This window comes from Sycon ciliatum, chromosome 3 (assembly GCF_964019385.1).
Source record: "Sycon ciliatum chromosome 3, ocSycCili1.1, whole genome shotgun sequence".
Taxonomy (NCBI): Eukaryota; Metazoa; Porifera; class Calcarea; order Leucosolenida; family Sycettidae; genus Sycon; species Sycon ciliatum.
Window position 1 is genome coordinate 9,427,987 of NC_088645.1, and position 14,385 is coordinate 9,442,371.

The following is a 14,385-nucleotide window of genomic DNA, read 5'->3' on the forward strand; positions in this document are numbered from 1 at the left end:
TGTTCACATAACCACCTCGAAAAGAATAGGGAAAGACAATGGTACAGAGACTTGGACAAACTGACAACTAATGAGCAGTGCAGAGGCATTCAACCGATAGAGGTGGAAGGTAGAGGTAAGTGCACGAACGCTGTCCTACCGGATTTAGTGGTTTTTCACGATATTTACATGTACGTGAAACGTTTCTCTTCTGTGTGGAGTTGTGTGCAACTTCTTGATCTTGCTGGAAATCCCGTACCTCTACCAACGGATCTACCGAAATAAGTACTACCGTAAAGTACCGTTGATCCGCCCCCCCCCCCACCCCCCTCCCACGCCATGTCGCTTCCCAGCTGGGTTTTCGGCAGGGGGCGGGAATTAGATCAAGGCTGTCAAGTGCAGTGCGATGTACAACAACGTAGAAGTTCAGACTCGATGTGCTGGATTGTGCACATTTTCATCCTGGATTTGCAAATATTGTGTACAGAAGTAGGCAGGAATTAGAGAGGGGCGGATCAACGGTACTTTACGGTACTTCGAAGTAGTAGTTTCTACCCAAACTTGTTGTTCCAAAACGACCCCCCCCCCCCCCCCGAAGTAGAGCCTTTGAAGATCGATTGGCATTACATTAAACGGACACTTTGTGATTGAGAAAAACCAGAAAATGCATAGAATTACTATGACTTTCATAATGATTATGTAACATTCACGTAATGAAGATACAAGTGCGATGAAATAAAAATAAGATGTGGATTATCAAATCAGCTGCAAAGTACATAACTATTTCGAAGTAGTAAAGAAGGAAATTACCACGTATATAAGCTAGATAGGCAGCTGAGAGCCAATGATAATTATGGTTCTATTGCTTGACATGACTACTGCTAGAAAATTATAGAAATAGTGCTGCCGAGCAAGTACAATAAATTTCGTGGCTTGGTTGGCAAGGATTGTAATTCTCAGGCAAGAGCATTGGAAAAGTAGTGGAAGAAAATCATTTTACAAAGAGGGCAGCTTCATCAATGCCAACATTTTCATTCCAACTGGCCTCACTTACACAAATGCGCATTTGTACTTGATCAGAGGTACTAGTGTCGAGTTGACGATGAAACCATGGCATATCTGTGTTGTCACAACATGTACCACCAGCAGTACATTGACTGGTGTTGCTCCATGCATGTGCGGCTGGAGTGAATGTCCAGGGCATGTATGCAGGTCCATGGTCTGCGCAATAGTAGTGACTACCGACATATGATGGAGGTTGTGGACCGGCCAGGGGACTACACGGACAGTGACTGTTACGGTGAGAGTCATCACGACCAGCGGTGTATGTCCATATATGTTGCATAGGAGAACCATGTGTGATAGAGACTCCATCCATATACCAGCCGTTCAACGAGACATTGTAATAATGTCCATCGTGAAATGCATCAACAGTGTTGTCCTTCGATTTAACAAAAAGCAGAGAATGTAGGATCAATGTCAACTGCTGCATAACTGTATTTGCACATGTGCATCTTAAGGGGGCAGCCTACCCATAAATTTCATATGGCATTCAATTGACTGTAACTTTGGTGTTTCTCAATGGATTTGAGTGAAATTTTGACCACACACTCCTGCCACTATGCTGGCCCTCAGGACATGATTTACAAGTTCTTGGGCCTCACTGACAGGCTTTCCAGGCCGGAAAACTTCAAATTTCCGGCATAGTGCCACGGTGTGCGAGCCACCCAGGAGCCAAACAAAATTAATGCATTTCAATTTTTTCACATTTTCGTGCCCATTCTGTCCGTGCGCGGGACTCAAACCTAAAACAAGTCCAGAAGCAGCCATGGGTGGTGGGGTAGGGCCCCTCAACGTGGCCCTGCAATCTGTCACAACGGAGCGAGTGGGCGTTCTCTCACAGACTCCCACAGACCCAAGTCAAATTTTGAATTTTTTAGGTTTAGCACGTGCTACGAAGTCGTACCTTTGATACAACATCCAGTGCTGGGACCTCCACAGCAAGCCATTTCCACAGCGCTGCACACCAAATCCAGGATACCTTCAGAAACCGGCAAAGACTACCACTCACGTTCCACTACTGCCTAGTACTGAATCCTACCTGACTTCTTGACACGACTCAAACTTGCCAAAGTCACTAAATCAACGTCAACTACAATAACCAAGCCACATATCTGCAACGTCACGAGGGTGCTGGCAAAAGTCCTGCTGCACGGCGGCGGGTTTCGCCCGACGCCATGCAGCCCAATACGTGGTTTTTTAACGTGATGTTTTTGGACTTGGAGCAAAATTCTGCACACGTTCGCATCTTTCCATGATACGACAAGTTGCGCACGGTCTGCTCACTTTCAAATACAGTGCTGCCAACAAATGACAGCGTGCAACAAAAAGACCTTTCCTTGCAAGGGCACATTTTCGGCCATAACTCTTGAACGGCCGGTCAGATCGGGACACAACTTCCGGAGAATTTGCAGTTATTCAAGCCCTTTCAACTGACGTAGCACTCAATATGAATTTACGAATTCAATTTTCAGCGAATTTTTGGGTAGTCTGCCACCTTAATCATGTACTTTGTAGTTGAAGTAGTTTTTTTCTTTCTTACAGAACGTGTGGATTCATGATAATTGTTGTCTGGATACGCCCGTCCAGCTCAGATAAAGATGTACATGTAAAAGAAGTTCAATTAGGATCTTCCTGAACCAGGGGAAAGAGGTTTCTTTGACGTCAAGTACGCATATACATCACCGCCCCTGCCAAACTGCGAATATGTTTGCATCAGGGAGTAGTACAATATCGTGGTATTGTATTGCTGCCTGATGTGAACAAATGATGAAAGGACTGCAGTCTGACGATAAAGAAGTTAAGCAAAGTTTGCCCTGGAGGGTCAGTCAGTCGATACGCTTACGGGCGCTACTTTTTCTATTACCGTATTTGCATACTCAGCTTGAAAAATTAATAATAATGAAAACGATTTTTTAAGTAACACGGTACGCGGTGCGATGGTGAAGGATTAGAAAACAACACCAAAAATGGATAATGGAAGACGATGATAATCATCCACACGTGCGAAACCACAACAATCATGGTGGTCAACTGCGAGTCTGAGCAAACCCAAGCTTAGCCAACGTGGTCCTCATGTCGCAGTGGCCTACTTCCTTGAGAGGAAACTACTTTGCCATTGCCAGCTACTGGCTATTCAACCCTGGTGTCGCGTGTGGTGTTCTTCGGGTGGAGCACAAAAACGCGACATGCACTTCCGAAAAAGAAATAATGTTCCAGAAAGCGGCCCATTGCTTCACTCACCCGATAACCAGTGACGAAACCCATTACTTCACTGTATTGTCCAATAGGTGACTGGAAGGTGGCACCATCACATGAACCTCCATTGCTGAGTTGTTTAGTGCACAGCTTGACTTGAAGGTTTTGAAATGTCATGTTGCCGGGACAACCGCCCTGCTGCGTGGGGTTGATGTAGGCAATTCTTGTCCAACCACCACCGTAGTGATTCATATCACAGTAGACCTATAGAGCGAACAAAACACGGGTATAACACAATGGGTACTGTGAGGTGCCATGGTAGTCCTATACCATGTGGGTGGTGTGTGCATATAAATGTATGTAGATATTCCATTATCAACTCAAGCCCATTTTGGACCGCTGTTTCCATACCTGACTCTGTTATGTATAAACAAAGTGATCGAGACAATGTCCAGTAAAATCATAGTTTTAGATTGCTTGGATAAAGGCAAGAAGTTTACCTCCTTGGTTGATGTCCTCCCTCGCTGGAGCAGAAAAATCTTGTACAGGCCTGAAGATGGTACGGGGAGAACACATAGACAGCATTGCTGCATGATTGAATGTCTAGCGACTAACGTCCAACATCTTGATTCTTGAACGAATGGCTTAAAAGCACTTTCTTCTAATTACGTTTGTAGTTCTACTGGTTTTTTAATCCCGATTTTCGCCGGATTGAGGTACAAAACGCACTTTGACAATTCCTGGTTTGGCACTTGAGTCTCTATTCATTTTGTGGTAGTACACCTGTTAAAATTGTTATAAACTACTACACAATCTGGCCGTAATATTAACACCCTATCCATACACCACTTTGCACTCAAGGATGCACGCACCCAGTCCCCCCCCCCCCCCCACACACACACAAGGATGCACGCACCCCCCCCCCGCACTCACACGCAAAAGCTAAATTTAATGGATTGTCCCGCTGAGATGTGGGATCTTACCTGAGGAGGCTGTGAAGTCTGAGAGTTGCTGAATTTCCTTACATGAACTAGCGAGTTTGAGAGAGTTCTTCTTCACCTATCGCAAAGCAGATAATCCAGGTACAAATTCAACGTTTTCACATAAGTCCTCTTTTCGTATCCCAATACAGTTCTGTCGGTTGCCGAAGAATGCAGTGCCAAAGAACGAACAGGCTAGAGTTTCACCAAGGACAGCATGCCAATGTATACACGATACTCAACTGTGCATAGTACCGGTACATGCAAAATATGAACGTTCTAGGCTACGAGGCTGACCCCAGTTCTGTGAAACCCGACAGTACCGTTCCCTAATATTTGCACAATCTCACGAGAGCTCTGATCAACTGTTGATATTGTTATACAGTATCAACTTAAAACGGACCAAAACGAATTGGCGAGCACTGAGCACACATGCTGATTTCTTGGACACTGCAAATTTACAACTCGTTTCATTTTAACCAGCTATAATAGAATAGTATGATAAGGAGCGTGAGAATGCAGCAGCTCGCGGTTATGCTTAACGCGTGTAGTGTGAATTTATGCTGTGCATCTGATCATGGTAGCAATACATGTAGATGACTGTGGCAGCTGTGTGCGTGTGTGGACAAAACTAGAGTGCGTATAATTTTTGAAGAGTGTCAGTTCTACGATATCACGTTTCTGTAAGCAGTTGCAGGTGTTGGAAGCTGTTCATATTCGTACACGTGACCCTGTGCTATGCAAGCAGAAAGAAAATGTTGTAGCAATCACACTCTTCAAAATTTTAATAATAACTGAGCAGATAGCAAAAACAGCCTTGATTGTCCTTGTTCTGTAACTGAGCAGATATGTATAATTATGTAGCATGTACCTGTACACATTAAAATCCCCACCCTGCTAATACAGTGTTTACTATTGGTCAGCAATCGCACTCTCTTGTAGTACGATTTATACCTCAATCTCAAAGCATATGCAGAGCAGGTCTAACATGGCTCCATGGTAGGCATTTCCCAAATCGAGAGCCGAAAACAGTGATTGTGAAGAAACTAGCCATCGTTTCTCCAATATTCAATAATTATTTTGAATTTTCACACTGAATTCTCCGAAAATCACAGTTTGTTTGGTGCCTCTACAGCATGCAAATACAGTTTCTGTAACCATTATACTGCAAATAAAAAAAAGGTGACGGCCACGTTATGCATTTCTGAAATCGGTCACCAGGAAAAGAGAGACACGGAAATCAGTGGCTGTCAAGAAATCACCGAAAATGTCGCCGAATTTATAAACCTCGCACTGAATTCGGCGAAAATCGATGTTTCAGCGCCCCTATAGCGTGCATGCAATTGCACTATGTAGAACTATAATGTATACTGCGAGCGGTGGCTTCAATTACTGTTTGGAGCCCAATTTGGCCATTCTCTGAGTTTCTCTCAACCGATCTTCTCTCAACCGATCTGAGAGAATGTTCAAGTTCAGCCATATCATAAAAAGCTGACTAGGCGACAAAATTGTGCCAATTCGGGAAATACCTACTCCGTGGAGTGGTATATTAATAACTCCAAGTAGCAGCATATTAAAATACTGTACTTAAAAAGAAGTAGATAATACATGCACAATGTACCTGCATCTGTAGATGTGAATCTCGGTCATCCATTCTTTGATTTAGTTCAGTTTCAAGCTGCCCAAGACGAGAATCCATATTCTGGTTACTTCGACTTTCCGATTGGGAAATGCGGCTGTTCATCAGTGCAGTTTGTTGCTGTCGCACAGAGGCAAGGCCATTGTCCATTCTCTGGTTTAGCTGGCGTTGCATCGTTTGCTGTCCTGTTGTTAGATGGGATATCTTTGTTCCTTGTTCTGCGAGTTTGGTCGTGAACATTGCCTCCAGGGTGCGGTCTTTGGCTCTGAGATCGGAAACCACTTGTACTTGCATAGCACGTGTGTTGTTCAGATCCTCTTGTGTAGCTTGTTGTTGGGAGAGCAGTTGACTGATTTTTGCATCTTGTGTGTCAAGTCTGGTGCTGAGGCGCGCTTCAAGACGACGCAGGAAGGTCGTTATGGTGTTGGCATTTCTCTGAGATGCTCGTGCTGATTTCGTCTCAACGGTGTTGAGCCGATGGTTAAACTTGGTCAGCGACGATGTCATGTTTTCGAACTCCTCGATACCAAATCCTGCAGGCAATAAAACGAAGAAAATACAATTTTCGTGTAAGTGTTCATTTTGTGAATGGGTACGTGAGTGCACATACATTGTATGCTAACGCGTGTGTCTGTGGCTACCTTTTCATACATTCTTACCCACGCTGTAACCTGGCATCACGTGACCATCCAACACAAACACGCGTGTAAGTTGTCTTTCCGTGCAGACCATACCACCGTGAAGTATTTACGCAATACATCACAATAGCTGATTTTTGCGTTCACTTTCAATGTTCGTATTGGTATCTGAATATCACTTGACGTGACACTAAGGGTGGCAGTGAGCTTCTTTATCAAGCTACAGCCAGTAGTGGTCCCAAATCGCCCTGTAAATATTGAATTAAATATTCGATATTAATCTTTGGATTCCGAAAGAGCCCGTGCAGTCAGAGTCTTACTGTGCTGGCATTGTTGTCCATAGTAGAATGGTGGGCAGTGACATACGTAATGGTGTGATCCAGATCGCTCACAACGTCCTCCGTGCATGCATGACCTCCGTGTGATGCAGGCTGATACAACTGAAAGGACACACAGCAAAGGAAAATAAATACAGAGATGCCAATACACTACAGGTAGAGGTTCAGAATTGAGACACTGTTGAGAATACGGAATACACTACAAGTAGAGGTTCAGAATTGAGACACTGTTGACAATAGTCATGGAAGCTCTCATTTTGGGATAATCATCAGGAAGAAATCAACTTTGCATCAACCATTAGAAAGATATCTACAACATTCGGGATGTGGCGCACCCTGAGTAGAAGTTGTTCTCGCCCTTAACGTCCTAAGGCGCCCGTGCTCTTGCGCGTTGAGTAACTGCCACCTTCAGGTGACTTATCAGCAGAGAATATAGGAGCCCTTCATTCCAAGGACGGGAGATAGACTGATGAATTCGTCTTCCCAGCTTCAACTGCAAGCGAATTTCAAATATTCAATTGCAGAGTGGAACACGTCTAGTACATTTCCGCGAGGCTGTAGGAACTCCGGCTGTTAAAGATGATGGCGTCCCAATATTTCTGGATTAATTTCATGGTGCTCGTGGTGGGGAAGGCATGGAGAGAGATCGCCTGGCTGACAATCTCCCAGAGACGGAAATTTAAATCGTCGGCTTCCTATATGCCTAAGTGACAGCAGCACAGAGCGGCGTGCAAGCTACCTTTGTATTTGACGTATAAATAGTCTCAGGACAGCTACTTGTTTTGACCTTATTAGGTCTTCTCAACAAAGGTCCGAGTTCATGGCCGAACTGATCGCATTTTTTGAACCAACGCAAAGCATCGACTTCATACGCCCCAAACCGTAGGGTAAACACAGCAAGCTTTGATGGATAGAAAAAAACGTGTACAGAAGTAGATACTTCGAAGTACAAGTAGATTGATGGCTAGTTTGTCCGGTCTGTGGAAGGAATTATGCATGCATTTTTGCATTCACAACTGAACTTCATCCAGAGGAAATACTATACGTTGGTAAATATTCTGGCTCGTTCACACTGCACCTTACCGAGTTCACATTGTCGTCCAGCGTATCCAGGTCTACATTGACACTTGTACTGCTTCAGCTGAGGAGTGTTACCATCAACACTAGCGTACACACATTTACCACCGTGTTGGCATGGAGACGGATGTTCACACTGACCATCTAAAAACACACCAGCCACAGCAAGGATTAAAGTATTCTAACATTGTGAGAAAGTTTGAATTCAATGTAATCAGTCTGGGAGGTGAACTGCCAGAAAAGAGAAAATTTAATGATTTCTCGCGAAATATTTTCAGTTGCAAATATGGCATCTGGTGTGTTCTTTATTATCGTTTCTTTTCCTGACTTCTTCAGTCAGTTTTGAGTCTCATCAGTGTCCCTGCCCTCCCACCCTTCATTTTTGTGCATATTATCATTGCTTTTTTATCACTTTTGTCGTGACGTGCTTGCCATGCCTACATGCTGCCTAATTGCCATTGGGGATATACACCCGCTTTTTCCCTCACAACTGCGTCCGTCGGCGCGAGGGTTTTTTCCCGGCTGGTTCGGTCCAGGATAATTTATCTGACGATACCAAGTGGTTGTGCATCATGGCCTATTTCTGCTATCCACTGGCACGCCTATTCTATCTGAGATACTCTGTTCTCAGTCCTTGCTTCCATACCTCACTCGTTATCCGGTTCACATCTGGCTGCGGCCAACTACCCTTCACCTGGTGTGTTGTCGCTATTGCTGTCTATGTCTCTGTGTGTGCCAGTATATGTGGAGCGAGAAGCGAAAAATGCCAATCATGTTGGGATTCGAACCTTGCTCGCTTGTCATGAGCAAGGATATTACCATCTGAATGAAGCACGGGCTCAGGTAGAGCATGGATGTTCACTTCTCTGACAGATACTTAGTAACGTGGAATTTGAAGTTTCTCCTCAATTCTGCAAAATTTGTCACCTTCTTTCGCCTCTGGTAGTACGTTCCAGAAACTGCCCACGGTTGGTCCCCGGGCCCCGGAAAAGGACCCAAGGGCTAATGCTGTGCGTGGCACGTGTTAGAACTGCCTTTGTATTGAAAACCTTTTCAGTGCGTTCAACGTTTTCTATGGGTGGTCCCAAAGCTCAGATGGTTCGAGCATTGTCCTGACAAACAACATCCCTGGCTCGATTCCTGTTGGGGTAGGCAATGTTCCCTCTTTACTTCATGTCCTGCGGTTTCCGTTCAATTTGTTCAAAAGATTGCGATCCTTTTCATTCACCTTTGTTAGCATGTTCCATGGTTAGCCCCCGTGGAGGGAAAACATCCCACTGGAAGTAGTATGGGTGGCACGTGTCATGAGCTTCCTTTGGGATGAAAGCGCCTTCTGGGATCCACCTGGTCCGATCGCTCATGGTTAGAGCATTGCTTACGACAAACAAGGCTCAATGGTCGAATCCTGATGTAATGGGCGCGGGTAAGCATCTTTCGCGGTCTTTTCAATCAGTTCACAACACTATTTTTTACCAGTGTTTGGTTCATGTCGTTACATTGACGTATGAGGCGATGAGAAAATAAGGAAATTGTGAAGCATCACTGTTCCCCTATTTGTGGACATCAGAGCAGATCATTCTCAATTCGGTACACTCAATCTAGCACAAAGCGTTTTAGAATAGAACCATTTCACGGTTTCTGATAAAGGCTTTTCTAGTCATCACAAAAGATGAATATGATTCTTAATCTGTGTGATTCGTTTAAATATCACAATTCCACTTACTACATGTACAGGGGTACGTACCAGCACATGTAGCAAATCTTGACACTCTCTCATCCCCGCCAAGGATAGCAGACAGTAGCAACTTGCTCGTTGTCGAAAGCGTCCGCTGATCAACGGGTGGCAAGAATTCACCCATCAGTTGTTCGTACCTCCTCGTGGACTGATCATTGTCATTAGGGAACGAATGACGTAACCATGACGTCATGCATGTATCTACAGGAATAAAAAATATCAATGGGGCACAGCATGACCCTAACTATTTTAAAGAGTTGGTGGACAAGCCGTTGATTATTCACTCTCATTGTAATATCAAAAAGTATTCTTTCTAGACCAAAGAGTGGTATATTTGATAACATTTAATAACGATAGAAATTGTTACGATACTTCTCCAGACGTTTCGTTGTTCTAAACAACATCGTCAGTGGATAAAGAACTATTTTACTCTGCAGTTCGTGTAACTGAATGCATGTGTGGACACAATGACTGAATAGATAAGAGTGTTGGTGCAGAAATAGTTAGTGGTAATACCAATAAGGATTGTATGTTATTGTATTTTTCTGTCACACACCAGAACAAACAGCATTGCTCCCACTACACTGCATAACAATAGAATAAGCCTCTGGTTAAAAACGTACGCCGATAGGCAAGCATCTATACCTCATTAAATCTATAACCACTTCGTGCAAAAATATTCGAAATTTTGTTATTGATATTCAATCGAGAAGTAATTTCGAGGCATCTTGCAGCTTCATAAGTAGAGAGTAGTTGTGTGGCCAGACCCATTCCCACAGCACTGCGTACGACGACGGAAATTGTGCCGAAACGTTGTACGTAAAAGGAATCGGTTCGGTTTGCAGTGCTGTGGGAATGGATGTGTCCACCCAACTACTCTCTGTTATCCAATCGCTTAGAAATCCATGTTATGAGAAAATGGGGGTGGGGATCTGCCTGCGCCAAGTCCCGAAGTCATAATCTCAAATTGATCAAGCCAATTTTCATTATTCGAAAAGCCTAGAGGGCTGGGCTTTTGATTGGAACGCACAGCAGAGACGTCCTTAAAGAATAAGGCTGTGTTCCCAACTGGCGGGTAGATGCGGTACGCTTGCGGTTCATGCGTGCCCAAACGCGCGCTCAAGATTTCACAAAAAAACAGCAATGCGAGTCGTATTTAGCGCGCGCGCGCGACACCTTCGAGTACAATTTGTTGACCCCGCCAGTCAAAGTGACTGGCATGTACGCTGGTACGCGCCGAAAATTCCAACATGCTGGAAATTCCATTTCGGCGCGTTTCCGTACGCATGGCGCCCCAAAAGCCAACAAAAATACGCACAAACACGTCGTTGCACGCGTACACTCGACAGTTGCATTTACCAAAATGGAACTGCTGTTTTAACTAGTAACAGAAATTTTGTGTGTTTTAGGAGTATCATGTCCCTGTGTCCAACGCGTATAATGAGTTAAGCTGTGTTCACAACTGCCGCTTGTGAGCGTGAAACCACGCGTTTGTGCGTATTTTGCTGGCTTTTGGGGCGCCGTGCGTACGGAAACGCGCCGAAATGGAAACTCCAACATGTTGGAATTTTCAGCGCGTACCAGCATACATGCCAGTCACTTTGGCTGGCGGGGTCAAAAAATAAGTACTCGAAGGTGTTGCACGCGCTAAATACGACTCGGATAGCTGTTTTTTGTGAAAGCTTGATCGCGCGCGCGTATAGGCACGCATGAACCGCAAGCGTACCGCGTACATGCGCCAGCTGTGAACACAGCTTTAAAGCTGTGTTCACAACTGGCGCGTTTACTATCAGGTTGGTAACCATCAACTGCGGTGAGAAATGTTTCGTCCTGTCCATTATAGAAGAGGCCCAAAAGTGTGTTCCTATTCAAAGATGTAACCCTTGAAATGCGGAGTGTCGACAAACATTATTGTAGCCATGATTAGAATCAGGAGTACATAGCCCTCCAGAGTGTGCAACTCCGGCATGCAGTGGTGTCCAGAGACTGCAGGCGGAACTGCAAGTCAACGACACTAAAGCGTCCCTCCCGCCCCCCCCCCCCCCAAATCTCATTGTCTAGCTTTGTGATATTTTCGTTTCCTGTAAAAACTTGATATGCACTATAAAGAGTGCAAAGGATTCCACGAGCGTTTTCCGTGGTTAGTCCCTTTGAGCTTTATAGGCAAATCCAGGTACTGCCAATTTAGACATGAACGCAGTGCGTACTATCCCGCATCCTGCTTTGACCAATTAGCCATGCACACCAATACGATCTGCGGGTAGATCAATTATACGTGCTTCACCAGATATACATGTTTTAGCTATGATCTGACATTCATTCATTCATTTCTCGAGACTGCAGATCATGATACTCTTACCAGAGGTTCCAGTTTGAATGGGCGAGCGCGTCGCTCCGTCAGCTCCTACTACTCTCTGCCCTGAACTCAGCGTCACGACAGTGCACAAGAAAACCAGGAGCACCACCAGCTGGTGACCCTTCCATGTCATTCGCCCCATCTCACGTCCAGTTCTCCAGCGACCAAAACCGGGAATAGAGTAGACCGGTAGTTCTAGAAATCTTTCTGCCCTACGTCAACACTCAGATTCTGTTGTGAAACGGGTTCAGCCGAGCGGAACGTAATGAGACTATTCAGATGAGGTGACTGACGTCTGCACTCTCTACTTCTACAATTCTAGTCTTCGCGCAACTGTGCGACTGAGCTCGAATGCTTGCGCGCTCCAGTAACGGTGGTGGCCGTATGTGTCTCGGATCCAACATGCACTGTCAAACTGCAATGCCATGGCTGTGGTCCATGATGTTCCTGACACACTGACACACTGACACACTGACACACTGAAACACTGGGTACTACATGTAGTAGAATGATTCTACATGATTGTAGCTGCTTTGCCACGGAGTCGCACACTGAAACACATTTGCAGTGGTGACCTGTCAGTTTGACTCGCATAGGTTTTAGCGCTGTGGGCAATCTGGCAATCTCGACATGATCACTATTCATATTCAAATATGGCATGCCTCATTTCCTCACAGACAAGTGCCCTGAATAGGCATTGGCGGATAACGCGCGAACAGGTGGCAGATTCTGCTCGAAAAGGTGGCAGATTCTGCTCGAAAAGGTGGCAGATTCTGCTCGAAAAGGTGGCAGATTCTGCTCGAAAAGGTGGCAGATTCTGCTCGAAAAGCAGTGAAATTGGCAGAACCTTACAAACCTTATGGAGGGCAATTCCTCGAATTCTGCTCAATTTCATTATCCACATACCAAAAAAAAAAAAAATTCACGGTTCGCGTGAGACTCGGCCAACTTCCGGTCCCACCGAACTAATCCAAAGTTAAATCCAGAAATACAAAAAGAGAGAGAGCATGCTACGTTATGTGCAGCTAGAGGTACCGTACTCGCGCGATTGGTGCCCCCGGGACACCAAGTTTTAAACGTCCATCACAGATGGGGCACTATTCAAGAGAGGGCATTATTCAAGAGAGGGTATGATTCAAGAGAGATAATTAGTTGGGGTACATTTACGTTATTCCGCACAAAACAAAGAAGACAAAGAAAAGCATAGCCTAAAGTTTAATGTTAACTATCACGACTCGACAGAAAGAGCAACCAGAACGGCGATTTCCATCCTGAAAACCACCAGTTCAATGACATAGACAAGCCCATCACCAAACGTGGGCATGTGCTTCCTTACAAGTTTGTGGGGGGGGGGGGGGAGAAGGGGCACTATTCAAGAGGAGCTCTAATCCCGCGAGTCCGGTACTTCAGATATTCCTTATGAAACAAACTCGTATACGGTTACTAGGCAACCTAGCACCTCTTTAATACCGAAATGGCTTGGACATAGTATTTCCAGTTACCCCTACGTAGTGTTCACGTCTACCTACGCGCTGTAGCATTCCGCCCCGCCACTCCAGACATTCATGATGCATGTAGGTATGCTTAGGCACATTGCATTTTGAATAAAAGATTCAGGGCTGCCAGTGATTCGTGAGTATATGCGGCCAGGTATGTAATTACTGGCGACTGTGGCAGAATCAAAATTATGCTGAACTAATAGATATAGCTGCAGTATTCAAATTCAAATTCAAATTGTTCTTGTACAATCATCCAATAAGATGACTACATTTTATGTTGAATCCAACCTTGAAGAAACGTACTTAGCAGTCAAGTCTAGTTGTTGTGGTGCCGTCTCGTAAAGCGCAAGTTGCAAGGCACAAATCCATGATGACAGCGAAAGAGGTAGAGCACTTTGGCAAAGGGTTTTTCACGAAATATTGGCTCGTGTATCTCTCCATCAATTACATCATGCATATTCGGCAGTGATTTTGGTTTGGTCAGGCAACAACCACTCAAACTCGAGCTGTTATTTCATTTCACTTCAAGATTTATTCTCCGACGGTTCGGACTTGGACTTGGACCGTCACCAGTAAATGATGCTTCAAGTATAAAGGAAGCGTTCAAGCCTATCATGTGTGCTACAGTTGGCTCTTCAAGTATTCTTGTCAAATTTGGCGTATCATTTTGGTTCTCTTGTTGATAGTGTGTCAGAGGATAGACTCCTAACTACTCAGGCACAGCTACTTCCGAAATCTGTACTAGAACGTGACAAAATCTTTCAATCACCCCGTTGACCTACCCAGTGACAACCCCCATCCCTTCACTGTAATCTGCAATAGGTGACTGAAACGTAGCATCATGCTTTTGTACATGCAGCTACTTTGGAAAGAACATACATGTATC

The 14,385-nt window shown here is 44.7% G+C and overlaps 1 protein-coding gene across 1 annotated transcript; it reads right to left on the bottom strand.

The window, feature by feature from the left end:
- Positions 1-605: 605 nt before the first annotated feature.
- Positions 606-12,422, bottom strand: LOC135811374 (uncharacterized). Its single transcript, XM_065324601.1, has 9 exons — positions 12,004-12,422; positions 9,654-9,845; positions 7,916-8,053; positions 6,815-6,934; positions 5,839-6,389; positions 4,221-4,296; positions 3,738-3,787; positions 3,283-3,501; positions 606-1,420 (listed from the first exon to the last, which is right to left on the bottom strand). The coding sequence occupies exons 1-9, from the start codon at positions 12,140-12,142 to the stop codon at positions 971-973; spliced, it is 1,935 nt and encodes a 644-aa protein (XP_065180673.1). The 5' UTR covers positions 12,143-12,422; the 3' UTR covers positions 606-970.
- Between the last annotated feature and the right edge of the window lie 1,963 nt (positions 12,423-14,385).